The sequence below is a fragment of the Eretmochelys imbricata genome, chromosome 8 (genome assembly GCF_965152235.1).
Source record: "Eretmochelys imbricata isolate rEreImb1 chromosome 8, rEreImb1.hap1, whole genome shotgun sequence".
Taxonomy (NCBI): domain Eukaryota; kingdom Metazoa; phylum Chordata; order Testudines; family Cheloniidae; genus Eretmochelys; species Eretmochelys imbricata.
In genome coordinates, this window is record NC_135579.1 from 20969226 (window position 1) to 20995955 (window position 26730).

The 26730-nt window shown below is 43.6% G+C and overlaps 1 protein-coding gene across 1 annotated transcript in view; it reads left to right on the forward strand.

Annotated features, from left to right (window-relative positions):
* Window positions 1-19363, forward strand: part of NEURL1B (neuralized E3 ubiquitin protein ligase 1B) — a 208330-nt gene extending 188967 nt beyond the window's left edge. Inside the window, exons 2-5 of the mRNA XM_077825031.1 lie at window positions 9084-9644; window positions 15050-15757; window positions 18036-18161; window positions 19119-19363. Coding sequence (XP_077681157.1) covers window positions 9084-9644; window positions 15050-15757; window positions 18036-18161; window positions 19119-19363 — 1640 coding nt within the window. The remainder of the gene's footprint in view (window positions 1-9083; window positions 9645-15049; window positions 15758-18035; window positions 18162-19118) is intronic.
* The last annotated feature ends 7367 nt before the right edge of the window (window positions 19364-26730 follow it).

The window sequence follows — 26730 nt, forward strand, 5'->3', positions numbered from 1 at the left end:
CAGCATATTAATGAGCACATAGTCCAAAATTGCTGACCAGATTTATTTATAGTAAGGTTAGCTGGTTGACTATTGTTAAGACGTTTTTCTTTAGCCAGTAGCCAAAGGTTTCACTTTCTTCCATTTTTGCATCCCTTATTTCATTACTTTCAAAACCCAGCAGACAGGCCATCTTTCAAAGCATTCTAGTTCATGAGCTCGTGAGCACGGCCTTCTGAAACAACACAAGCCAACAGACATGGGTGTCAACAAAACATGATAGATGATGACAAACTGAGCACTTTCCAAGACTTCCATCTATCATGCAGCTGCTTTCATCACTTGAACACAAAGAGACTCAAGAAGGCGTTATCGCGTGGACTCTGTCTTTTCTCCATCTTGCTCTCTGCTTCATTGATTCCAAGAATTGCCCATTAAAACAAACTCATTGACCATACTGAGTGGGTGAGTTTTTTCCATGTGTTTCCACTGAGTTCAATTTGTGCGTATTTATATTACAGTAGCACCTTGAGGCCCCATTGTACGAGGCACTGTGCAAACACATAGGGAGAGGTAGTGTCTGCCCCAAAGAGCTTTCAGTCGGAACAGACTGGACAGACAAAAGGTGGGAGGGGAAATAGGAGGCAAGAGTAGGTGAAGTCATGGAAGCAGGAGTAGAACTCACTCCTTCTGGTTCTCAGTTCTGTGCCATGTTCCAAAACTGTTCTGCCTCCCCCCGTGGTCTGTCCCTTATTTTGGAAATCCAGCCTTCCCACCTCAAAATTCTATGCTGGCTCACATTTTTTCCTTAACAACTGAACACGTGGTTTTTTTTGTTGTTACCTCAGCTATGCAAAGCAATAACAAAAGTTTGTCGAGTGAAGAATTTTCTCATCAGCTTCAGGACCAGGAAATACCAATCAGCTGCTTTGAGTTTAAATGATATTTCACTTTCAGGTGAAAAAAATGAAGTTGTTGCATTAAAAAAGTTATCTTGAAGAGTAGCTGGGGTTAGGGGCAAAACATTTTGAGCTCAGAGTTGATTTTGGGGACTGGGGCAGAAGCAGAGGAAAACTATCCAGTGTATTCTGCTGGTTATGCATGAAGACAAAGGGGTGTTGAGATCCAAGAGAGCAACAGAAAAATATAGGCTCTGAAGAATAAAGAAATGATGATAGACCTGTCAACATTATCCCAAATTATACAAGGCTCTGATTATTTTTGGAACGGTTTGAAGGTGTTTTTGCAGGTTTTCAAACTGGGAGGATGAAAATAACCCTAAAAATATGCAGCCATGCATTGACATCAAGACAAGAGGTTGGTCCAGTGTGCATGTTAATGCAGAGTTCATCTATAGGTGTGTTAATTCATTTCTGAATAATCTCTCATGCAAGGGAACTGCATAATGCCAGCTCTGTATTCATTTTCTGTCTTTCAGCTGCTGATGCTCTTGTGATCAAGGAATGTTCAGTTAACCATGATAACTTGGGCCTGGGGTTATTTTCCTTTCAAGGCAGCCATTCTTTTGTGTATTGTTTTTTAATGATGTAGCTAAACTGTGCATTTGTATGAGCGCCTCACTGCAGAAAAATTGTTTTAATTTTAGAGGAACAGCCATATACAAGTTTGTTACTTGCGGACACATCTGGAGGTAGGAGATTTGACTGGTGTTGAAAAATAGCGAGTTACAAGAGAAACTGCTGAAATATGCTTAATTGGTGGTATTCCCCAGAAGTAGTTTTGCAACCATTGCCATTAGCAAATAGTCTTATTTGCAAGGAGGAGAAACTTTTGGAAGACCAAGAAAAAATTGTTGTTGGCCTTTGACTTGAAGTAAGGTCATGTCTACAGTCGCGAGCCTACAGTGGCACAGTTGTACCAATGCAGCTGTGCCGCTGTAAGATCTCTTGTGTAGCCGCTCTGTGCCAGTGGGAGAGAGCTCTCCCATCAGCATAATAAAACCACCTCAACGAGCAGCGTTAGCTATGTCCGTGGAGAAGCTCTCCCGCCGACAGCGCTGTGCCCACTACCACTTATGCCGGCAAAACTTATGTTGCTCAGGGGTGTGAAAAAACCCACATCCCTGAGCAACATAAGTTTTGCCGACATAAGTGGTAGTGTAGATGTGGCCTTATGTGTTTGCTGCAAAAAAAAAAGAAAAAAAAAAGGGTACATTTGTACCATGAGAGAGAGAACTCGAATTAACGATCTCAATGCACAGGCAGTTTTTGCCTTGATATTGCTTGTTGTGGTCAACCCTGTATTCCCCACCTGGGATTTACCTGGCCTTGTTACATTAAGGTAAAAACTATAGTTCATTGTCTCCTCTAGGATAGCTATCTTGTTGTAAAAATACACCTTTTTTGCAGTGAAGACAAAGCCAGTAAGGGTGCATGTGTGAGAGTGAAATAAGGATTTCAACACAATTGTACTAATTTTCATTAACCTTTGTGCTATGGTAGATGACTTCATCCCCCATTCCTTAAAATTTCATAAAGAAGTTCAGTCCCACAGCAAAAATTTCACATCTTTTGGGTTCCATTATGAACACAGAAGCAGCCCTTAAAGAGGTCACTTTGTCTCCTCGCATATATATTTATTTGCAAGAGCTGCACAGATTGTTTCCGAAACCACTCAACAGTCCCTCGATCGTTTGTGTTGTAGTTTTTGTTACTAATGGGAAACTCGTCCTAGGTCAGTAGAATGGCGAGCAGACCCGTCAAGCAAATCATGTCTTTGTTTTTTAGAAGAAATCATGTGAACTTCAGGTGATGCAAACCCACATGAATCGAAGATGAAGAAAACATTCACATGACCCTTTGCTCTCCAATGATCAAGTTATATACAGTTCTAGCTCTTACACTTTCAAAATGACTTACAAATTCAAAACTTCAATTATAATGATATTGCTGTGAGGAGTCCACACTGGCATATGTCAGTTTGCATCTAACCATGACCTTGTAGCTTTTTTATTTTTTCCCTATTCTTTTATTTCTTTTAGTATTCTATGGCCAACATTACCAATGCAAAATCACTGTGTAGACCAATTTTACCCAATTAAAAGTGGCCTGATTTTTTTTCCCAAAGATGGTGAACACCCTCAATGGTAGTTGATATCATTAAGGAGCTGCACATCCTTAGCACCTCTAGAAATAAAGCCACACTTATTTAGGTCCCTAAACATAGATTAGGGACCTAACTTTGGGAACTGAAGTTGCAAAAAAAAATTGACTTAACCATGTGTTAAATATGTGAAATTAACACTTCCTCAGAGATTGCTGTCATATTCCCTCTATTTTAAACATCGAAACAGTGCACTAAAAAAAAATGATTGCAGATTGTATCCCTTCGTCTCAAAAGATTATATAATCAAGATTTAATAAATATTTAAATGAAGTTCTACCGCTTTTTATTAGAATGTTTATTTCATTTCTGCTTAGAACAACAATAGACAGCTTCTCTTCCACCCTAACGTAAGTTACAAGATGCATGTACGTACAGCAGCATCACATGTCCTTCGTTGGTGAAAATCCTATGGTAGCTAGCATTGCAGGGTTGCTATGTTTTCATTGGACCGCAAAAATAAATCCTGGCAGGATTTAACCATATGGGCACGAGGAGAGTTTCTGTAATCTAGTAAACTTTTAAGGAGTGTATTAAACATTATTGTATTGTCACAACCTTCCCGTCTGTTGGGGTTTGTGAGGGATCCTGATAGGAGGCCACCTGGCCACCGTAACATATTGTGCCAAACTCTTTGGAATCCTCCTTTATTACTGTGAAAGGAAAATATTCTGACTTTTCTGATAAACCCATTTGATAAAGCTGTGCCCGTAAAGATAAGGTGGTGATGATAGGCATGTTCCTTGTGTAGTAAGTATTAATGGACACATTTCATCCTGAGCATTCGTTCTCTGAGCACAATGGGAAGGCCAAACTTCACTGTCACAATGAGCTGTTAGCCCCTTTAGCACCATTTACCAGGCTGGGCCTTGTTAATAACCCAACCATTCCCTTTCTCCTGTGGTGTGTGTTGTGCTCGTTTCTGTGGGTATGCCGCCAGCAATAAGAACCTGCTTTTGATCCATATTCTGCTTGTCTTGCAGTCACACAGTCAAGGGTGCATGCATTGGACTTCTCCCAGCTAAGCTCCCTGGGGCAGGGACCAGCTTTGTGTTCTGTGTTTGTTTGTACAGCGCCTAGCATAAGGGGGTCCTGGTCCATGACTGCAGCTCCGGCAATACAAATAATAATAATAATATCGCAGTAGTGCCTTACACAGCACCTCTGATTTCATTCCACCTCAGCATTAAAGCATGACCTTGGTTACTCTCAATCACTGGCACCCAGCAAGTCTAAGGTTAACTTTGATTTACAGGACCTGCTTCTCCTCTTGCTCACTTTAGTGACTTCAGTGGAATTACTCCAGATGTCCTATATCTGTGTAAGTGAAGGAAGAATCAGGCGTCAGGGCTTCAGGATAGCAGCAAATCATCAGGCCAGCCCTCGTCATTGGTTTGTGTAATGGACAGCAGCAGCTTTTCATAGAACAATACAACCATATGAGTGGTGGTTGTGGTGTGCTAGAATCCCCAGTGTTCTGCATAAATGGGCTAGAAGGGTTTTATTTTTCAGATTAAAACCATGAGAAATACATGGAAATTGCCCAGTGTCTGTCCACACTATGTGTTTGAAATACAAAATGTGTCTTGATTATAATACCTCTCTAAAGGTCAACGTAACTTAAGAAATAAATTTACTCGACTTCTGAAAATAGGCTGAGGTTTTAGATGTGGTATGAGTACATATTGACTTGCTGTAGAGTACATTGGTATCTGTTAGAGAAGTTCAATTTTGCTTTAGCCCAGTTTATATAGCTCTGCAGAATAGGTTCATGGAAATACTGAATTAAAGTCAAATACCGTATCTTGCTGTGTATTTTCAGTGAGAAGTGTCTACCTACAAATTATTTTTTCTTAATTTCAATTTGCTTTGATTTGCCTAGTTTAGTTCCATGTTCCCTGAAGCCCTTTGTACTACTGCAAAACCTTCAGAGTGTTCAAGAGACTAATGTTGTAAGTGTCATGATGTTGATTAGTGCAACTGAGAAGAAAGAATGGTAAGCTTTATAATGCGAAGAGGGTGCAGATTGGGTTTTGTGGGCCTTTGGCATACCTTTTTGCATACCTTAATCTATTTTAAGAACGTATGTGTATATTTAAGAATGTACCATTACCATGGTACCTGTGTGCCTCACAGTCTTTATTCATTCTCACAACAGATAGGATGATGCTATTATCCCCACTTTGCAGATGGGGAACGGAGGCACAGAGACTAAAAAGTGACTTGCTCCAGGTCACACGGGAGGTCTCTAGTGGTGCAGGAAACTGAACCTCATTCTTCCAGGTGCTAGGCTAGTGCTCTGAGCACTGGACCAAGCCTTGTTATTTACTCTAAGGCTGTTATTCTAGAATGAAAATGTGAAAGCTGCAATGAGATGCTGCATAGGACTATAACGTAGTTGCAAATGCTGATAGTTTTCCACCAACTCGATGATGTTTCTTGATGTCAGGTATAGAAAGAGGAGGCAAGGGTGGTGTATGTTTTAGAAAAGTAATACAAGGAATGAACTGAGAAAAAACAACAAAAAATGAGCAATACTGGGTGAGCAATGCCTCTTCTGCCTCTCGGGGTAAATGGTGTTTTATTCAAAATGGAACTGACAGGTGTTCATGTTCTGAGAGAATGGCATTTTAAATAAATTATCCATTCATTTCCTCTTGAGAGTTTCCTATTGTGTGGTCACAATGTGCTTTCCTGTTTTTAAAAAACAACTTAAAACAAAAAATAAAACCCTAGCCTACGGCAGGATGGAATGAGAGAAGTGTTTGAAGTGGGTGGATTGCTTTTCCATCCTTTGCACTGACATAACTGACACTCCCCTTTCATTCTGTTGCTGTTTTTGAAAGTTGTGTGATACAAGTACATGTGGAGAAAATACTATAAGATAACTCACTTACAAAGATGCTGTTCCAGTTCTCAGTTTCTATGAGTGTTTCCTATGTTCACCAACTCTTTGCACTAGGAAAGCTGATGGTAAAGTTTTTGGAAAAACCTGTGGATTTTTGTGGTGCTAGAAAGGAGTAGGTGAACAAAAGTTCTCCTTACCAAAATAAACCTAAATTGAGGGCAATATACTGTTTTCCCCCTGGATTTTATTTTCAGTCATTTGGAAAATACAGATCAGAGGATTATAGACTATATTTAACATTAGTTTTGAAAATGTTTTTGCCAACCTCAAGGTGGGGTGGTACCTGTTGAGGCTGATTGCATTGTTGCTCCAAGACACGTTTTGAAGTTGGTACATGTCCAACTCCAGCTTCGTAGTAAGAATGTTAAAGTTATCTGACCGCTGTTGGTAGCTGCATTTGTACACGCTAGCTGCTGGTCTGTGCGTGTTTGTATCGGTGTCCCTCACTTTGCTGAAGAAACCAAAATCACATTCTCGCTGCAGCAAAATAGTTTGTTTAGAACATTTGGCACTGCAGGCATGGAGCACCACCCAGGTTACAACAGTTGGATCAGTGCCAGAAGCAGCTGTCTTCTGTATCTGGGCTTTTAAGGAGGAATGAAACAAAAGTTTTCATTGGTGAGTGCAACTTAAAATTCTCAAGGGACTGAGCTGCTGTCCTTGCACAAAATTCCCCTTGGAGCATTGTCTGAGTAAGAATTACAGCATTTGACTTCATAGGAGATTAAAGAATTTGGTACGTCCTATATGCAAGCCAAGAACTCAGCCCGTTTTAAGCGTGGCACTGTGAAAGGTTTATGCTCTGTACACCAATGGGCATAACTGATCATAGATTGCAGCCAGGTGGGCAAGGTGCACACGCACATCGAATGGATTTAAAATAGTATGTGTTGCATTTTTTACTTTTGATCTCATTGAGCGCCTCATCCTTGTCTCATGGATGCTAATGGCAAAACCCCTATTGACTTTAATGGGAAACGTCTTCCCTGGAACACCTGTGTGTGTGTGTCCAGTCCAGTAAATTCACAGGTTTGTAGTAATTGGAGCACAGGGGATCTAACAAGCACTGTTTATAGTGCAGCAGTTGCGACATGCAGTACTACTGAAGAAAGCACAATAACCAGAGACCATTCTGTTTATCTGTTGGTTTTGGGCCTCTGATCTTTAATATTTAGGACTCTCTTCATGAAAATGGCAGGAGCTGAATTGCTCCTGCTGCAGAGTCCTCACGAGCTGTAATCCTGTTTTCTGATGTTCGCTCTTGTCCTTTTTCTTCCATCCAAGCCTTTTGCTTCCCTGGACTGTCAAGTTGGTATTGTATAGAGCCTGGGTTCATTCAAAAAGAGAATGAAAGTACGGGGCTGTCATGGCAGTGCCCATTATATTTTCACTTGCAAAAAGGTGTCATGATTGCAGATCTCCTGCCAGCTCTTCCAAATTGAGTTGTTAGTATCATCTGATGTTCTCTTGAAAACAAAGGAATCCATTACCGATTGCTTCCCATGACACTCTTCCTGACACCAGGAGAAGACATAGCTTACGCCCAGGGAGGAAACAGCTTGAGGGAAAGTCCAATTAAAAAAAAAAAAAAGGCACATATGGCAAAATATTTCAAAATCAATGTGTTTGTAGGTTTTATATTTAATATAGCTGGTACTGAACATTCAAACATTTTCCCTTCAATTTCCTTTGTATGTCTGGTTTTGTATCTGTAAAAAGGTGTATGAAATATTGGTTACATTTACAACCAGAAGCAAAAGGAGCGGGAGATGGGAAGAATGGATGATCCTGTAGTTCTTCTTTCTTACTATTGTGGTAACACCTGGGAGCCCCAGTCATAGAATCATAGAATATGAGAGTTGGAAGGGACCTCATGAGGTAGTCCAACCCCCTGCTCAAAGCAGGACCAATCCCCAATTTTTGCCCCAGATCCCTAAATGGCCTCCTCAAGGATTGAACTCACAGCCCTGGGTTTAGCAGGCCAATGCTCAAACCACTGAGCTATTCCTCTCCCCCCACCCCCCCCAGTCATGGACAAGGATCCCACAGTGCTAGGTGCTGTACAAATGCAGAACAAAAAAACAGTCCCTGCCCCAAAAATCTTGCAGTTGAGGCTCAAGACTGGAAGCAAAATTTATGTTCTATTCCCATCTCTGTCCCCGACTCACTGTGTAATATGCACTTAAGAGTTGAACAGGCTCTCATTGAAATCAGTGTAACAATTCCTCAGGACTTAAATGGTGCAGGATCAAGCCCACAAACTTTGGGCCTCCATCCACCTATCTGTAAAATGTGGGTGATTATACTTCCTTACCACATGGGGGTTCTGTGAGGCTAACAAGAAAAATTATTGCTCGTAAAGCACTTAGAGGTTTTCAAATGCGGGAGATGAGGCATAAATACAATGTCTCATGATTGTTTTGTTATTCTGTGAAAGACACATTGGCTCCTTTATGTGCCAGTCGCATCTGATGTCTGAATCTATATATGGTTTCAAGCAGAGCTTTTAACATTTTGGAAAACCGCTAGGCTGATGTGATACTTCAGATTCTAAATACGTTGGTTTATTTTTCAAAAGGTACAACTCCACTGCCAAGAAATTGTGTGTGTGAGTATCCCATGGAAATCAATACTTTGTGCACCCTCTCCAGGAGCTCTGAGCCTAACAAAGATTATTCCCTAAGGCAGCTGAGGGGCTGGCTATGTGTTAATTGGCGCTCGGTTAGACACTCAGCCAAAGGTACTGCTGTTTCCTAAATGGAATAGGACAAATATAGTAGAAATATGAGAACGTTATTTTTTAAGCTCCCTAAGATGTAAACCAAATTTGCAGGTTGCCAGGAGTCAGATATGCATTAAATTTGCATAAAGTTGGACACCTAACTAACAGAAAGTAGAGCCAGGTACAGCTGGCAATGCAGCATTTTAAGCCCAGAAACTACAGGTCCCCTCAACGTGCAATGCTCCATTTTAGTGTGAGCATAAAGCCACTCACCTAGTTTCACAAACTGAACCAATGCGGGTTGCTCAGGCTAAATTTACCTAACAGTGCTGTTATTGTTTCCTTTTGCAGACACAAGTCACCAGGCTCGCTCTGTGTCCAGCAGACCTTACTACGCGTTGCCCAACAGCAGCCATGAAAGGCGCTCTGTCCTCACCATCACGGAGCCCCCGCGTTTCCACTCCCAAGCCAAGGGCAAGAACGTCCGTCTGGATGCCCACTCCCGCAAGGCTACCCGGAGAAATAGCTTCTGCAATGGGGTCACTTTCACCAACCGGCCCATCCACCTCTATGAGAAGGTGCGGCTCAAGCTGGTGGCCGTGCACCATGGATGGAGCGGGGCACTTCGCTTTGGCTTCACCATCCATGACCCATCACAAATGAGCTCTGATGACATACCAAAGTATGCCTGCCCCGACTTGGTGACTCGACCTGGATTCTGGGCGAAAGCTTTGCCAGAGAGGTTTGCACTGAGGGACAATATCCTGGGATTCTGGGTCGACCGCCATGGGAGAGTCTTCTATAGTATTAACGATGAGGAGCCAATATTGTTTCACTGTGGTATTAAAGTCTCTGGGCCTCTCTGGGGGCTGATAGATGTCTATGGAATTACCCATGAAGTACAAATACTAGGTGAGTGTACTTTCTCTGCATGGGCTTATGCCTATGGATCGTGCTTTCTGTAAAGCCCGCTGCATCTTCATGGAGGAAGCAAACATGGCACATCTGACCTGATGCTCCTAAAAACAGGCTTACGCATGAACAATTTGTGACTGGCACTGTGAACATTTCAGTATTGCCAGTAGCAGAGTTCCAGGGAGCTCCTTGATTCTTAGAAGATAGTGATGGGAAAGCTCTCATGAATCCTATACAGTCCATCCCCTTGCCAGTGTAATGTAGCTCCCTAAAGTATATTTTCCAGTACTCTCTCCACTCTGGTTCTAAACCTCTTGAGTAATGGCGTGTCCAACGTTTCTCTTGAGAAGCTCTTCTGCAATCTAATAGATGTCCCTGCTTATGCTATAACATCTAACCCACTCCCCCACCACCCCTCCAGTACCCAGCCTCAATTTCCATTGTGGTAGTTTAATCCCATCATCCGTAGATTTCACAGATTTTAAGGCCAGAAGTGACCATTATGACCACATAATCTGACTTTCTGCATAACACAGGGCAAAGAACCCTACCCTATGATTTCTACAGCAAGCCCGTAGCTTCTGTTTGAGCTATAGCTTCTCTTTTAGAAAGACATCCAGTCTCTAGTTAAAGACTTGAGATAATTCACTGCATCTCTAGGTAAATTGTTCCTATGGTTAATTAACCTGATAGTTAAGATGCACTGTTTTATTTTTAGTCTAGCTGCAGCTTCCAACCACTGAATCTTCTTGTTCCTTCTTCTGTTAGATTAGCATTCTCTACAATCAAAAATCTCTTCTTCATCTAGAAAAGGAGTACTTGTGGCACCTTAGAGACTAACCAATTTATTTGAGCATAAGCTTTTGTGAGCTACAGCTCACTTCATCGGATTGGTTAGTCTCTAAGGTGCCACAAGTACTCCTTTTCTTTTTGCGAATACAGACTAACACGGCTGTTACTCTGAAACCTTCCTCATCTAGGTACTCGTAGAATGTAATCAAGTCACCTCTACACCGTCACTCAGATAAACTAAATATATTAAGCTTCTTTAGTCTCTTGAGATAAGGCATGTTTTTCAGACCTCGAATCGTTCTTGTAGCTCTTTTCTGAAACATTTTCTAATTTTTAAATACTTTTTTTGAAGTATGAACATCAGAAATGGACACAGTATTCCCACAGATGCAATGTACTGGGAGCTCATGTTCAGTTGGTTATCTGCCATGACCCCTAAGTCCTTTTCAGATTCTCTGCTTTCTGGAATACAGCCCCCATCTTATCAGGGTTACCCACATTCTTTGTTCCTACGTGTCTCACCTTGCATCTGGCTGTGTTGTATTCATTCTTTGTGCCACACCAAACAATTGCATTTCCTCTGTGGAGTATAGACCTTTACAAATATATATTGATGGTGATCATGTTCCTTAGTAAACAGTCAACCTCTAGTCTGGTAAAACACACACAGTTTTATTCATCTTTCCTTCAACTCCTTTAAACTTTCATTTACTGTCTGTGTGTGTTCAGATAGGCCTTAAAGAGGGGCCTTTTATAATGAGAAGAATTGAGGAGAAAAACACTTAAACCCAAAGCAAATCCCTCTGTCCAGTCCCTCTCTGCTCCCTTTCCCAATGTGCAGAGACCAAATGAGCAGAAGGGACAGATTATTTCAGACAACTTGGCAGTGAAGTCACAATACTGTGCTTAGGCCGTCATCAGTTTTTGCCATATTAATAAATGGTCATGAATTATAAACTCCATGCTGCATTCTACAGCACCTTTAGTGTGAGGATCTCAAAACATTGCATGTAACCTCCAAGCCCGTGAGAGGTAGTAATTCCTATTTTACAAAGGAGGAAACGGAGGCACAGAAATGAAGGGCCTGAATTTCAGAGGTGCTGATCAGCCCCTGCTACAAGTGAAACTCGGTTTTTCCACCATCCTCTAGTGAGTCAGGGCCAGAACTGAGAACGTTGCTTAGTGGCCTGCCTTTCTAAGATCCTGAATGTCTAGAGCCCCCATCGACTTCAAGATTTGGGGGGCACTAGGCACTTTTGAAGATCAGGCAAAGGAGTCCTGATTCCCGGTCCTTTGTTCTGTCCACTACACCACTGCAGGATGGAACTGGTGAACAAAAATACTATGATAAGAGTAAAGGGTTTTGTTTTTCTAACTAGAACTACCCCTGACAATTTAAAAAGCAACAAGGACAATGAGGGAAAAAAACCAGTCAGTGGTTAAATAGATTTGTTGTCCAATATAATATTAGAGTGCTACAGCTTAGCTACAACTAAGGGATAAGTGAAGAATAATACTTAACAAGTTTCAGGCAATGAGAGCACGCAGTAGCACTGTAAAGTGCTGTTTCTAGTTTAGCGTTATTTGCTGTAATGTAGTAAGTACCATATCAAAAAGGATCTCTGTCATCGCTGAATATCTGATGGACTAATCACTTCGGCCAAATCTAAAATATTTTATGATATTGATATGTCAGAGGCACCTTCTTAGAAAAATAAAAGCTGTGGATATTCGGATTAAATCAACTGATCAGTAGGGAAGCGGTATGTGGTGGGGAAGGAGGTTGTATGTAGATTTTAATTGGGCTTCAATTCTGGTGCATGCTAGGTTGAAATACGACCCCAAAATTCACTTGAATCTTGAATGCCTTTTTTCAAAAAACCCACAAACGTTACATGCATCGCTTCTATGGAGCTTCGTTTAATATTCTGCTTAAAACAAGCAAATCCTCTTTTGCAGTCGCATCCGCTGAGTGACAAAACTCAAAAGCCAAAATCTTAAAACCCAAATCGGAAGTCACAGGTGAACACAGTGACTTGGTTAGGGTCAGCTTTTTGGGACCACGTGTCAGGGTGGGATATTTTGCGCTATTGCAGATAGTCAAGCAGCACGTGGGAAACATGCACGTTTTATGTTAATGTTCTTAGAACACTTAGCTGGCAGATTACATCACATGCAATACCAACATGCCCAGTGCTTTGTAAACGTATGGTAACGGTCTTGTTTACACGGGCAAAGATAAGTCCGCTCTGGTTTGCAAACACAGCCTGTGAGCTGTAAGTCTTGGTAGGCTGACTGAGCCAAAAGTTAGATCACCTGTAATACAGGAGGACAGAAGGCTATGTCAAGAGAAACACGACCTTAAATCTCTTGTCTCAATGGAAGAGTTTAGTGGGGGGAGGGAGGAGGAAAGGAAGGGACCCAAAGCTTAGAAAAGGTTTCCAAACGCTTAGAAAGAAAATGACAACACTGCTGTCCCCTGGCTGATAAGCGTGGAAGCTGGCCTCTCTTGTGTTTAGGTGCTGTGCTTTCTAAAAAACCCCTTGATAGCACTGGAATGTAACGTGAGAGGCTCTAAGTGGCCCTCATAGGAGATAAAATATATAAACTGCAGCCTCAGACACAGGGGCTGGGGAAGGGGAATAGGACACGCTTGGAGGATGAGTCATAGCATTTCACTGGACCACTACAATTGGGTGTCTGAAACAGGAACAGAGGAAGCCTGATTCAATTGACTTTGTCTCTTCAGTCACCGATGTACCCTGTTCCAAAGCAGCATCCTATTTCACTCCAGTGCAACATAACCGAGCGTACACAAAATAAATATTTTTGTTTTCCTGGCCTAGTGTAATAAAGCGAAACCCACTAGTGAGATGTGCTGCAAGACACAATGAGCAAATAAACGGAAGGGATAATAAAAATTTTACTGGGACCCTGTATGGATGAACATTGAGTACAAACCAGTCATGGACTGGCTAAGAACCAGAATTGGGACTGTAAAGAGAAGTTAAAAATCCAATTTCTAAAGGAAATGCAAGCTTGGAACTAAATGTTTCAGATGCCAAAGGGACAGTTGTAAGAAGTTTTTTTTTATTCCAGTCTTACTTGTCAGCTTGGTTTGCATACTACAGTGTTTCTTTGGTTTGGCTCTTTTGATCTGTTCTCTAGGCATGCCAGTCTCCCTGGAGTTCCATTCTAAAACTCCAGGAATGGGGAAAGCTGGGAATGTAGCCCAAATATAGCAGCACTGTAGCTCCTGCAGAGAACGAATCCTTCAGTGTTGGTATCATGAAGCTCTGAAGTGTCCTTCATCCTGTATCTGAGCTCTACTTATCGCCAGATTCCCTGTCCTTTCTGGAAGTAGCTGGTCCAGCCATTAAGATTACGCTTGGGGCTTTGCTGCTTGGCCACTCGAAGAAATCATGCATCTAAGCCGAGGCATCCTGTCCGTTCCAACCACTGAACTGGCTCGTGTGTTTTGCCTTCTTTGGTAAAAACCCAACAGATCTTCTCCCATAAGTAGCAGATAGCACGGATGATGCTGGTGCTTTTCCATCTTTGAGAATGAATTGAATCATGGTTTGCTCACTCTGTCTTGATGTCTTATGCGTTGTATTTAGTCTGGGTTTTAATATAATTGTCTAAGAAGTAAATATATATACAGGCAGCAGGGAGTTGCATGTGGCTGAAGTGCACATTAGGTTTCTGAGACTAGAGCTTCCATGATTTCACCCTGCTTTGTAAGAGGACTTTTTAAAAATAAAAATAATTTCCTCCCTTTTAAAGTATATATATTAGTTATAGCTTTCATGACGAGCTCTTGACAGGAATCAATGCACAATATCAACTTTGAACATGATCTTGGTCTTAATGTTTCTGGGTCATAAACATCTGTTATAGTTAGTCTCTTGATAAGACTGTAGCAAATGGGAAGTGGTCCTCTGACAGAGCCTGTGATTTGCTCATGTGTTTCAAAGCACAGTGACCTCTTTGTTAAAGCAAACACATTTCTTTTTTTTTAAAAAAAAATACTTTTTGGGGGGTAATTTGTCTGCGTTCACATGTATTTTTCATAGTTATGAAATGGACTGTAAAATTAATGTATTATGCTTGCATTACCTTTCCCATCACCCTTATGTGAATACGGGGTGGGGAGGAGGGAAGTTTGGGATGCAGGAGGCACGGGGGGATTGGGACATTTCTCATTAAAGCAGACAGAACTGGAGAATTATATTTTATGGAGTGGTTTCAAGCCTTTATACCCCCCCCTTATCGCAGCTGCCTGTCTTTTCACTGTGTCACCCTGTTTTTACCAGTGTAAGCACTTTCCACTTCAATTAATAAGGTTTATAGCACTTGCTACTCTTGAGATAACCCAGGGATGCAGCCATGCAGCTGACATCTGATTTCCATCATTGGTGGTGGTTGCAGATAAGTTTCTCTAACGTACTCCATCAAAAATCAGTGGCTGAACACCATTCACTTTCTCATTGATGGTCAGTGAGCAGAGGCCTGCAGGAGAGCTAAATATAGCTGACCTGTAGGGGAGGGTGAGTGTGGGGGGGAAATACTTGAATCTAATGCAGCTTGTTCTCATAATTGTCTCACAGATAGCATGTTTGCAGAGACCATGACCTCCGCCCACCTCAGTAGTGCACGATTGAGCACTTGCCTTCCTCAGAGCAGTCACGATTCCGCCAACTTCAATAACAACGAACTGGAGAACAACCAAGTGGTGGCCAAAATTGCTAACCTAAATTTGAGTCGGGTGCCGGGGCTTTCAGTGGATAACCACATAATCCCCTGTTGCCCAAACAGGCGGCAGCGTGCCCAGGGTGTGCCTGCCTTTCTGGATACAGATCTGCGTTTCCACCCCACCCGCGGGCCTGATGTTACCTTTTCTCAGGACCGCATGGTGGCGTGCACCAATTGGCAAGAAAGCAATAGGACTTTGGTGTTTTCTGACCGGCCTTTGCACATTGGTGAAAGCCTCTTTGTGGAAATAGGACTCCTAGGGTTGCCATATCATGGGGCCCTTTCGTTTGGCATCACTTCTTGTGATCCAGGTACTTTACGGACAACTGAGCTCCCAGCGGATCCGGACTTTCTCTTGGACCGCAAGGAGTACTGGGTGGTTTACCGAGCATTCCCAGTCTTCAGCAGCGGCGACATCCTCAGCTTCATGGTCTTGCCAAATGGAGAAGTGCACCATGGGATGAATGGAGTCAGCCGAGGGATGCTTATGTGCGTGGACACCTCACAATCTCTCTGGGTGTTTTTCACAATCCATGGTGTAATCAACCAGCTCAAAATATTAGGTAAGTGCAGCCTAAAAGTAATGTGAAGGGACGTGTGTCTTGTGAAATTTCACCAGATTGTGAGCCTTTCACAATCATTGGTGACATTGGCTTCGATAGCAATGCTCCTGTGAGGAGGTGAGCACGACTGAATAAGCAGCTCACAATCTGGTCCCTAGTGAGGGTGGTCAGCGCTATCAAGCATGTAATAAGATGGGTTCTTGTGTTTATAAATAGAAAGAAATAACACAGGTATATCCTTCACATGTAAGGCCATTGGATGAGACTTATGGTGTTGCATGGGCTAATGCTAAGCTCTTTTGTATTTTAATACTTTTCACAAGAGAATCTTTATGAACCCACTAGTCCTGCCAATGGGTATTGAACTCTGAACTCACTGACACATATTATTTTTATACATCAACAGTGGTTTTAATGTCCATCACACTGTTAGATGGTATCTCCCCAAACACTGCAGTAACTCATTGTCAGACGTCACACTTTAGACCATTGCTATAGAATACATCTGTGCTCTTTAAAAAGGAAAGAGTGCTTTGGAGGTCACATCTTTCTGCTCCATCTAGAAGCAATTCGCTCAGTTAAATTGAGGCTCTCTGTCAGCACTGCAAACTTACTCTTTCCTCTGCACATTTAACTCTGCTATTTTTTCTATGTGCCCTGGGCAATCAACAGCAATTCTTTGGCCGGAACTTTAAGTGGCAGTTTCAGTTTGGATGCATGAGGCAGAAAAAAATGACTGCAGCTTATTATTCTCTAGCTAGAGCAGGTGCCTCTAAGGGCATGTCTACACTGTACTCTTAGCCTGTGCTCCCACGTGTGTTTTTGCCCACCCCCACCATCCAGACATAAAATCTTGAAGCATGTGTTTGTTTATGTTTTGAACCCTGCTTGCTTGCAAGGCTGTGGGGTGGGTTAAAGCCCAAGCTGTACTTTAGTTTGGGCTGGAACCCACCCACTTTGCAGTAAAGATTCAGGCAAGATCACTTGAGTGCTGATAGTCCTCCAAGAGACCCTTCCCACTGTTCCCTTTGTGAGACAGACAGGTTCTCCTGCAATTGACAGAGTTAACTAGGAAAGAATCCTAGAGCATCTCAGCACAAAGCACCCTGAGATATGCCCCTAAACAGACTCGAGCCAGTGAAGACATAGTTTGGACACAGTAACGGGGTAAGGCTTTGAGTGAGGATGCTCAAATTATGGCTAGGCGAACCTGAGTGTAAGCCACACAGAACTAGGTGTCAATCACTCAGGCTAACAGGGCAGTGTAGACATACCCTAAAACATCACCATGACTTCATTTGTTATTTCTGATTTACACCAGCTTGTATGTAAAGAGAATCAAGCCTTGTCTCTAAGTAAATATTACGGTTGTAAAAAATGTTATATGCATTTTTAGTAACCCAAGTGCTCAGTTTCACCCTCAGATATCTATGTGCATGCAACTTTTGGTAGCTTCACTGGGAATGATCTGTGAGCACAGAATTTGGCCTGTAAATACTCCGCTTAGAAGCACAGAATAGTCAGTTGCACAGGACCTCAAGTGAGTCATTATAAGGACATGGTTAATTTCAGTTCTCTACAGTATCTGATGGAGAATTCTCAAACTTTTCTTCCATTGACATGATGCAAAATGTTCCTAGCTGAACAGCAATATCCCTTGTTGCCCTAAGCAGACTAATTATTTTAAAATTAAGTGGAAATAACATATCCCAGTGGCTCCATGTATTGGACGGCACTTTGATTATTATCCTAAAGCACCTTCCATTTAAACGTCTCATAGCTATAGCTCTTTAAACTTTTGCTTAGTCTGTGTTGGATGTAGCTTTAAATATTTTTCTCTCAACTCCCAAGTTGATGAGGCTGGCTGCCTTTGCAAAAATAGGTTGATTTCAGGCAACCAACCACTGGCTGCTTAGTTGTCTTTGCTTGAAAAGATGTTCAACTTAAAGTAAATAGGGAGATAATCGCAGCCTCCTGTCTCAGACAGGTGTTCCTAGTCAGATCAGGAGGGTAGCAGACAGGCTGAATGAACTGGGAACAAGCACTGTCCTCAGCAGCATGTCCAGCACACTCTAGTCCAAGACAGAGGTTCATCTTTTAAATAAATAAAATTAGAATTGCTAAGTAATAACCCTGAACTCGGAAACTGAGTTTTTCTTTACAAAGCATGATCTACCGCATAGCGAAGCAGAGATGCTGCTGGTCGGGTTATTTAGCACTGATGATGCTTGGGAGGTCCATTCCACCCGTAACTGACTGAATTCGGTTGTACTTGCAGGCACTGTCCAGTCCAGTCCTGGGACTACCTCTCCCTCAGGATCCCCTGGAGGCTCACAGTATGACAGTGACTCAGATATGGCCTTCAGTGTGAATAGGTCCTCATCTGCTTCAGAGTCATCACTAGGTAAGGGAGGCCTTTGTGGTGCGCCCCTGCAGCTTGGAAGACACATGGTCATTGTCCTGGTCAGGAAACAAACAAGAAAAACCCAGCAGGTTGTCTTGTCTACCTTAGTTAGAATTGTTGCTCGCTGGTGTAATACACATTAGTGCTAATGTGTGACAGCCTAGAGGGTAATAAAGGGATAAGGGCAAGATTCTGAGACCATGTACAAAATAGCAGGAACATGTATTTTCAGGACAGTGCAGTTCAGTGGAACTGGGAGCCAGGAAGTTCTGATCCCAGATCTCCAGTATGTTTTCTGTGGCCCCAAAAACCATTTAAATTCTTCTGGTTTTCTCTACTATGTACAGAAATACTTCTTGTCCACCTCCCAGGGTGAGGATCAGTCACTGTGTGGCTAGCACTTTCCACCTTGAAAACACTGCGCAAAGTGCTATTGTCTTAAGCTCAGGCAGATTCCCAAGAACTTCTCACCCTGTAATACAACCGGCAAATACTTGTAGCTCAAAGTACAGTGCTGCATTCCCAGCCAGAAATGCCACCATGACAATACGTCTCATCGCTTCATGAGAGTTGACTCTTAGCCACATTCCTTTGAGAGAGTAGGGCCTTCTGAAAGACTCAGGGTGCTGTGCACCAACCCAGATATACAATTCTGTGAAGGTGATGCTTCACTCTTAAGGGCAAGGTAAACATGCAGCTGTTTAAAATTCATGGCAGGCTGTGAATGGACACGCACCATGTGCTTGTAACCAGATGTGTAAACCAGAATCTCTTATTTGAACACGTAATACAGGGCTCATACAATAGGATTTAAGGATGGAGGTTGAGGGAAATACCTAGGAAAAATGATTAAAGTGGGTGTGTGGCTAATAATACAGTATAACTATCAAACCCTCTGATTTGATCCATTCTTGCTGTTGAGTAACATTTCCCTTTCTCCCACCCTCTCCTTTGCAGTGACTGCTCCAAGTTCCCCTCTGAGTCCCCCCGTCTCTCCCGTCTTTCCCCCTCCAGAGGCCTCGAGCAGCAAGAACGGGGAGTGCACTGTCTGCTTCGACTGTGAAGTGGACACTGTGATCTACACCTGCGGACACATGTGCCTGTGCAACACCTGTGGTCTTAAGCTGAAGAAGCAACTCAATGCCTGCTGCCCAATCTGCCGACGGGTCATCAAAGATGTTATTAAAATATACCGCCCTTGACCTCGCCCTCCCTCAGGGCGTGGGAGGAAAGAACTCTGCTAGCAGTAACCATGCCTTTCCATCCCTGCTTATGGGTTATCATGCTGGTCGGTCGTTACCCAGTGGCTCACTGTCTGTATTTCCATATTTGACTGGTAGAACAAATCAGGGATATAACTGAGCTGAGGAGCTCTCTGGTCTGAATGGGGCCTGAAGCTAAGGCTTCCAAGTAGGCAAGGCTTCAAAAAGATGCTGTTCTATGAAGCCAGCCAGCAAATTGCTGGTGTGGACCCATGCCAACTGCAAAAGAGAAATTTCTTGTGCAATGGCTTTTTTTTTTTTTTTTGGAAGGGTGCTGGTGTGGGGAGGGAGTTTATTCATCTTTGTGGTGTCTCCTGGGTCAGGAGCTCTTGCTTTCACACCCAGGGAGTGAAAACTTAAACTGCCACTGTACTTGCTGGGGATAGTGCTTGTCCAGACAGCACCATGTGATGGAACAGAGTCAGAATCGGCCCTAGGATAGTAGCTAAAGGTGGAACTGAATGCTTTTTTATATCATAAAAAGAATAAAAATATTAAATCCCAAATCAGGGACTGAATATAGGTGTAGGCTACGAATTACACTTCAGAACGAAGTAGTTGAGAAATCAGGTCCCCGTTTTACTTGCCCCAAGACCTGAACTCTGTAGTGTCAGCAGCTGTACCAGGATAATGAATGCCCAAAGCAGTCCGAGGTGTCTGTATTGTCACTAGCTCTTGCAGTGGGAACGCAAAACCCTGAGCTTGTGTATATGTAAAGCACCTTTTGCATTCACCTTCTTAAAGGAATTGGGAGGGGAATGCAGGAAGGAGGACTAAGTGCATATTAGGAGCAAAGCATCCAGCTTTCTAAGACTCAATATAGCAGTAGACTGGCTGAGGCCAGACCTTGGTACTAGCAAGGGGAGAAACTAATACAATCTATTTTAGATCCTTATACAGTCAAAGCAACTGTGGTAATTTAGTTAATAGGCCTTTAAATGTATTTACTGGAGTTATTTTCACAATAGTTTGTTACCACCTGGCCTTCGATCACGAGAGAGAGAGAGACACACCAAGCTACATTATCTAAGCCTAAAGGAAAGGAAATGAGCAGGTAGCTAGTGTATGCAGCTAACGCAGTTTGCACAAGAGGGAGAGAAAGCTATAATATTCCTGTAATTGTAAAATGTTTTATATAAAATAGATTGCATTGCTCTTCCCTATAAAACAGTATCTTCATGGGTCATCTAACAGCTGCTAAGCACGCAAAGTCATTTGTGACTTTAAGTCCCTTTTAACCCCTTCTTTGCAGCCTACACCTTAGCATGATACTTACATCTTTCCTCACTGGTAGCAAAATGTCTTACAGAAACCTCGTGGAGCTGAAGTCACTAAATGCAGTGGAGGCTGTAAGCTATTGTACCCAGGCATCTGTGAGCAGTAACAGCAAGGCTGTACTCTCACCAGAGAGGCTGACAGTGCAACATTCAGTATTTCGAAGTTCCAGAAAGTTTCCCTTTTGTCCTTAAAAAGTGTTGTGTAAAAGTACAATTTAATTCGCATTGTTCTCTGCTCAAGGTTTTATCCACAAAGCGTGCAACAGGCTAGGCTGTCTCTGCCCTGGCAGGAAATCCTGTTATTTTAGTGAGCAATTCAGGGCATCTAATTGAAATTAACAAGCATCTCACTTGGCATTACCTCCTGAAAACCGGATTGAAGGCTATTATTACATGCTGAGATTTAAAAGGTAAATGGATTTCAGTTTTCATTTTAGACAGCTATAAACTACGGAAGTCTGCCTGGGATGTAAAACCTGCTACTACAACGAAGTGAGGTGAGGTAGGTGTAGCTCTACTTACTTCGTGTTGGCTCTGTCTTTTGTACCCCAGAATGGACACATCTGTATGCCCACCTCTGCTTTCTCTTAGTCAGATCATAGAAAAAGCCTGGGGGTGACTTTTTTACTCAGCTCTGTGCTAATAGCAGCCAAGCTCATGTACACACGGAAGTGATGAGGACGCGGTCATGATGGCCGAGATGGAAATGAGGCATGTCTGATCCCAGCATAGCGATCCTTGACAGCCCTGTTGTGTAACAGCTGCTTTCTCAGGAGAGGTGCATTTATCAGTCTAGAAATGAAAACAGAACAGTCACATGCACCACAGGGCTAGAGTTGCTGAACCATGAGAAGCCATTTGAGGTTGTTTATTTCTTTGGGTCTCCTCCTCTGGCCCTGGGCCCTCTGGCCTGGTTTCATTCCGCCTTCACTTTGTTGTTCTCAGTCTTTGGCTGTTCTTGACCGGGATGCTTTAACTGTAGCGCTTCACAGTTGAGTGGCATCAGGAAACTTGCTTTGATCTGCCCAGCTCATGCTTTGGAAGCTGGTGGTGGAATAAAAGAGCTCAAATGGGGATTGATCCCTTTGAAGCATTTCTCATTATGTAACAGGTAACCATAGTGTCCTCCTTCCCCTTTGGGGTTTTTCCTGATGTGCAGCTCTTGAAGTACCTAAACAGGAGGAAAACTCTTTTCTTGAAGAATATTAGAGTAGCAGTTGCAGCCTTAGCTCAGATCTCATGCACTGCATTTCTAAACTAGCACCCTGGCTGACCTGATTTGAGATTTCTAAAGGGGATTCATTAGGTGGATGCTGGCTACTTGGGGTCTCACCATGCTGCACAATAAACATAACAAACAAACGGCACCCCATAAACTATCAACCAACTGCAAAACTTCAGCCTAAAGACAGGAGCAGATCTAAACCTGGTGTGAACCATCACAGCTTTGGAGGGACTGAGCTAATGACAATCTAATGACAGCTGAAGTCCTGCCGCTCCCTTGGCACATCACATTAAACTTTGCAACAGAGGACAGCAATTGCATTGCCTCTTGTAGTGGCTTCCAAGTTCTTGTATCAGCAGTTGAGCATGGATTTTCTGTGTTTTGCAGCACAAATGAATCCTTGAACCCCACAGTAGGGGGAAAAAAAAAAAGTTTGGCTTTGGATTTAGTATTCTACTCTCTCGGTATGCTAATGAGCACTAGTTCAGCAGATGTGAGATAGAAAAGTTTCTGGCCAAAGATAGGCCAAATGCATTAGACTCCACCTTAGGGGCACTGAATACCAGTAGTTGGGGTGGATTCTGAAGTCTCTGGATTTGGAAGATCTTAATGGGAGATTGCAAGTCGCTATTTTGATGTCTTAAGCCCAGTGGTAGAATACCCCCTTCACAGTCCAACAGTTAGGGCCAGGACATTGTCCCTGGGAGCTGCTCTCTCTGATTGTGGGTTAGTGGTAGGGAAGAGGATACTTACCAGACCTTGGCATGTCTGGTTCAACTGGTCTCCAGTTGCAGAATCCCAGATTCCAAGCCCCGTCACTGCTGCTCTTGAGAAAAGAGGGAAATAGCATGCTGCTTATGCGCACAGAACACGGGATGGCTGTAAATCAAACTCAATGGAATTCCTTGGGAATCTGCCCTTTCAGCAACTAGATCAGGGAGGGCCTGATCCCTGTTTAAAAATCACAGCCTCAACAAAGACAGGACGAGGGAGAGACGGAGACTTGCATGGATTTGGGCCAGATCTTTAGTTGGTGTAAACTGTCATGGCTCCATTAAGTTAATGGCAATATGACAGTTTACACCAGCTGAAGATCTGGCCCCACTGACTTTAAAAACTGCGTGTATTATGTTTGTCATAGTGCTTTGGCTCAGTATGATAGAACCAAGATGTAGCCTAGGGCTGCTAACCCAGCCACCTCCGTTGCGTGTTATAATTTGGCAAAATGGTGCAAAACACAACTGAGCATTCCCTGCTTTGCTGTTTCCCAAGTGGCTCTCCCAAACCTATTCCTTAATTCACTCATCCCAGTGTCCATCCTACTGCCTTGGCCCCTGCCACCAGCAGTGTTTTTGGCATACATCTTTTTCAGATGATAAGTCAATGCAGGGGACAGAGCTGGGAAGAGAAAATGTTGCACAGGTTTAAATTCCCAGAATAGCAGCTGCAAACCGATTTCCAAAAGGGCAGCATCCAGCAAAGACTTAGAGGCTCGTTCATTCAGGGTAATTAAGCTAGTTTAATGTCCAGAGTGTGGCTGTGCTGTGGATTGTGAAATGAGCATTAGTGGACGTGTATTCCTACCGATTCCAGTTGGTTGAGGATTTTCCAAAGGAGATCCCAAGAGGCCTCTAAGATTCCCAGGAAAAAGGTGGCCTCATAGGAATTTAATTGTTTGTACTTGTATTGCTCTATATATTTTTTAGTCTGATATGATTTGTACAGAAGATCTGTTTGTGCCTTATAAGGGTGTCTGTGCACTTTTTATCCTTTTTAAAGCAACTTTAAAAAATTTGAAAAAAATTAACATGGATCAATGGTAATTTTATAGAATTTTGTGTTCACTGAAAATCCTGCTTTTTTGATATTGGAGTGAAAATTGTTTCTATGGATTCCCCCCTCCCACCTTGGTTAAAAAAAAGCAGCATTTTTATTTTCCCAATTTCTAAAACAGTTAATCTTGTATCGTTACTTTTAAAGCAGATTGTTGGGGGCGGGGGGAAAGGGGCACGGGGAGGGGTTTGCACTTCTCCATGTCTATATTCTATAGCATAGTGTTCTGTGCTGTGTGTTTTATTTTTGTCTGTTTACCTGTTTTACATTAATATAATTTTACCTGATTATGAAACAAATAAAACACTGTCTTGTACAAGTTCTCCCTGGCTTTTAAGAATGTTTAACTCACCATTTTTTTTTTTTTAACTGCTGTTTTGGTCAAGAGGCAGGGCTACCTCCCCAGCTTATATAAAGTGGCGCTGCTCCATTGAAGTAAAAAAACCCGTACTTATTTACACCAGCTGAGGCTTTTGTCTTCTCTATTGTGTATATACACACACAGGAGACGTATGGGACCATGGTCTTGTTTCAGCTGCAGCCACATGGTTCCCATTAAGAGTGAGACCCCGACATATGCATGCAGAGGTCTAATTTGGTCATAAGACTGTGACCCAAGAGTGGGTTCAACAACATTTAAAAATGAAAAGCTAACAATAAATGGCAGGGAGGTGCTTCAACGGCAGAGTATCTACAACTAGACAGTGCATGCAGCAGAACCAGCCTGCATGGGCCAGACTAAGCGAGCAAATAGTTCTCCCACCTCTGACTTCCATGGAAGGGTGAAGAGCTTCTTGGCACACCACAGTTACTAAGTGTGGTAGTAACAGCCAGCTACCTACCTTCAAAGTGTACACCAGGCTTGGAGGACAGTTCTGTGTTCTAAAGCGGATCCAGCGTACGTTACATAAGGAGAGGCTTCAAGTGTTCACCATGCAGCCCAGCTCAGAAGGGCTGTAGCTCCACTCTTGCTTCCAAATACATTGGGGAATTTGCAGCACTGGGAAGGAATCTGGCTCTGCACTGGAACACACGGGGGAGAGCAGACTGAGTAAAGGAGCTTGTGGTCCATTCCACCCACCACCCCCAACAAGGGTTGAACTTTAAGATACACATTTACCTAGGGGTTTCCTTGGGCAGGTCTATTCTTCACCCAAAAAAGGACTAAGACCTGAGCTCACTCATTGAAGTCAATGGGAGTTTTGCCATTGACTTCAGCATGAACAAAGGGGAGGCCGGGCTGGAAAGGGGATGCAAGGGAATACTCCCAACGCAGGGGCCTTCCCTACTGAGAGCAGAGCTGATTATGTGGGCTCTGCTTCTCCTGCAGTTGTCCCCAGCAGACAGGGTGTGCTGAGGTCGGTAGAGGCATGGCTGGGGTAGTTCTGGTGCTCCAGCTTGAAATCCCCAGCTGCCACAAGGCTACAGCAGGTCAGTTACTGGAGCCAGGGCAGCTCCAAGATGGGCAGGAAGGAGGATGACACAATCCTTGGAGGCACGGGCATTAACTTAGAGCAGACAAGCCCCAAGACAGTAAAACAGAGAGCCATGGCGCCTCTTCCCCCTTCCCCTCCCACCAAGCTTCCTGGTCTACTTTCTGCCTCCTTTGCACCGAACCCCTCACCCTCTCATGCAGTCGTTGCACCTCGCTCTCGTCCAGCATGACTGGAACATGTCTTTAGCCACACCCCAGACCTGCTACTGCCCTTTTATCATCAGCCCTCCTTTAGGAGGGCAGAGCCTGGGCATGAGCGAGATGGAGCCTACTGTTCACATCTGCTTCAAGCCATTCTGGATTGGTGTGTGCGACAGAGCCTAGCCAAGCTCCTAGTACTAGATCCACAAAGGGATTTAGGTGTCACTGTCAACCTCAAAACCAGGTCTCAGCGGCCGCCTAGCCCTGCAGGTGCCTATGTTTCCACCATTAGGCGGGGCAAAGCCACCTAAGTGCTGGCATCCCCTCAGCTCAGAGCAGTCATTGAAGCCAAAACCCCAGTGGCCTGTCCCACCCCTGCAAAGCAAGTGTCTATGAGGTAGGCAGGGACCGTGTAGTTTGAGATGAGCATGTCTACAGCAGTGGGCCTTGCATGAAAGAGCTGGGGGCCAAAGTGAGAGGCTCATGGTGAGGGGGTCTCACCTGTGATGTCTAATTAATTAAACAAAGGGGGACCTCATCAGCATGAGAGCCAGACCCATTCCCAGCAGCCTTCACTGCATAGTGCACTCTCCTGGCAGGTGGAGACCTGGGTTCAAGAGCTTGCTCCAAATCCGACAGAGCAGGGATTAAAACCTAGGGCTCTCCCATATCCCAGCAGAGGGGTTTGACCTCAGGGCTATGAGGGAGACTGGAATGGGTGTATGCACACCCCCTACCCTGACCCAACCATTCCTGAGCTGCTCACCCCAGCTGTCTTCTAGGCATCCTCAGCGCACGCCTCCTGCATCAAGCACTGCTGGCAAGATTTGGGGCGGGGGGGACAACCCCATCTGAGAGGCTCAGGCAGAAGCCAGGGCACTGAGCAACTTGTGCAAAGCCAGCTGACGCCACCATGTGCCCTGGCAGAAATCTAGGGGACTTGACCAGCAGAAACTTGGTACTTTCGGAGCTGCCGCGGTTATGGCACCTAAAGCCCTTAGATGCTAGCGCTTAGCGCACAGGAAAAAATGTGCTTGTATCTCTTGCTAGGTCACCCATGAAAACCCTATGAGCATTTTATGCACCAAACCAGCTTGTTCCTGTAGGAGCGGCTGAGCACCTGGGGTTAGTGCAGCTAGCACCAAATCAGTTAGAGCAGGCGGGGCAGTCAAATGGCTGTCTGGCACCAGAACACTGGCCAACCCACTGTGGGTGGGAGGTGAGGGGTGGGTGAAACCGAGTCACCGAAAGGCAGACCAAAACCCCTATGCTCCAGTTGTCTCCGCTATACTATGTCCCCAAGCCTTAGCTAACAACCTCTCCCAGCCCCATAGCC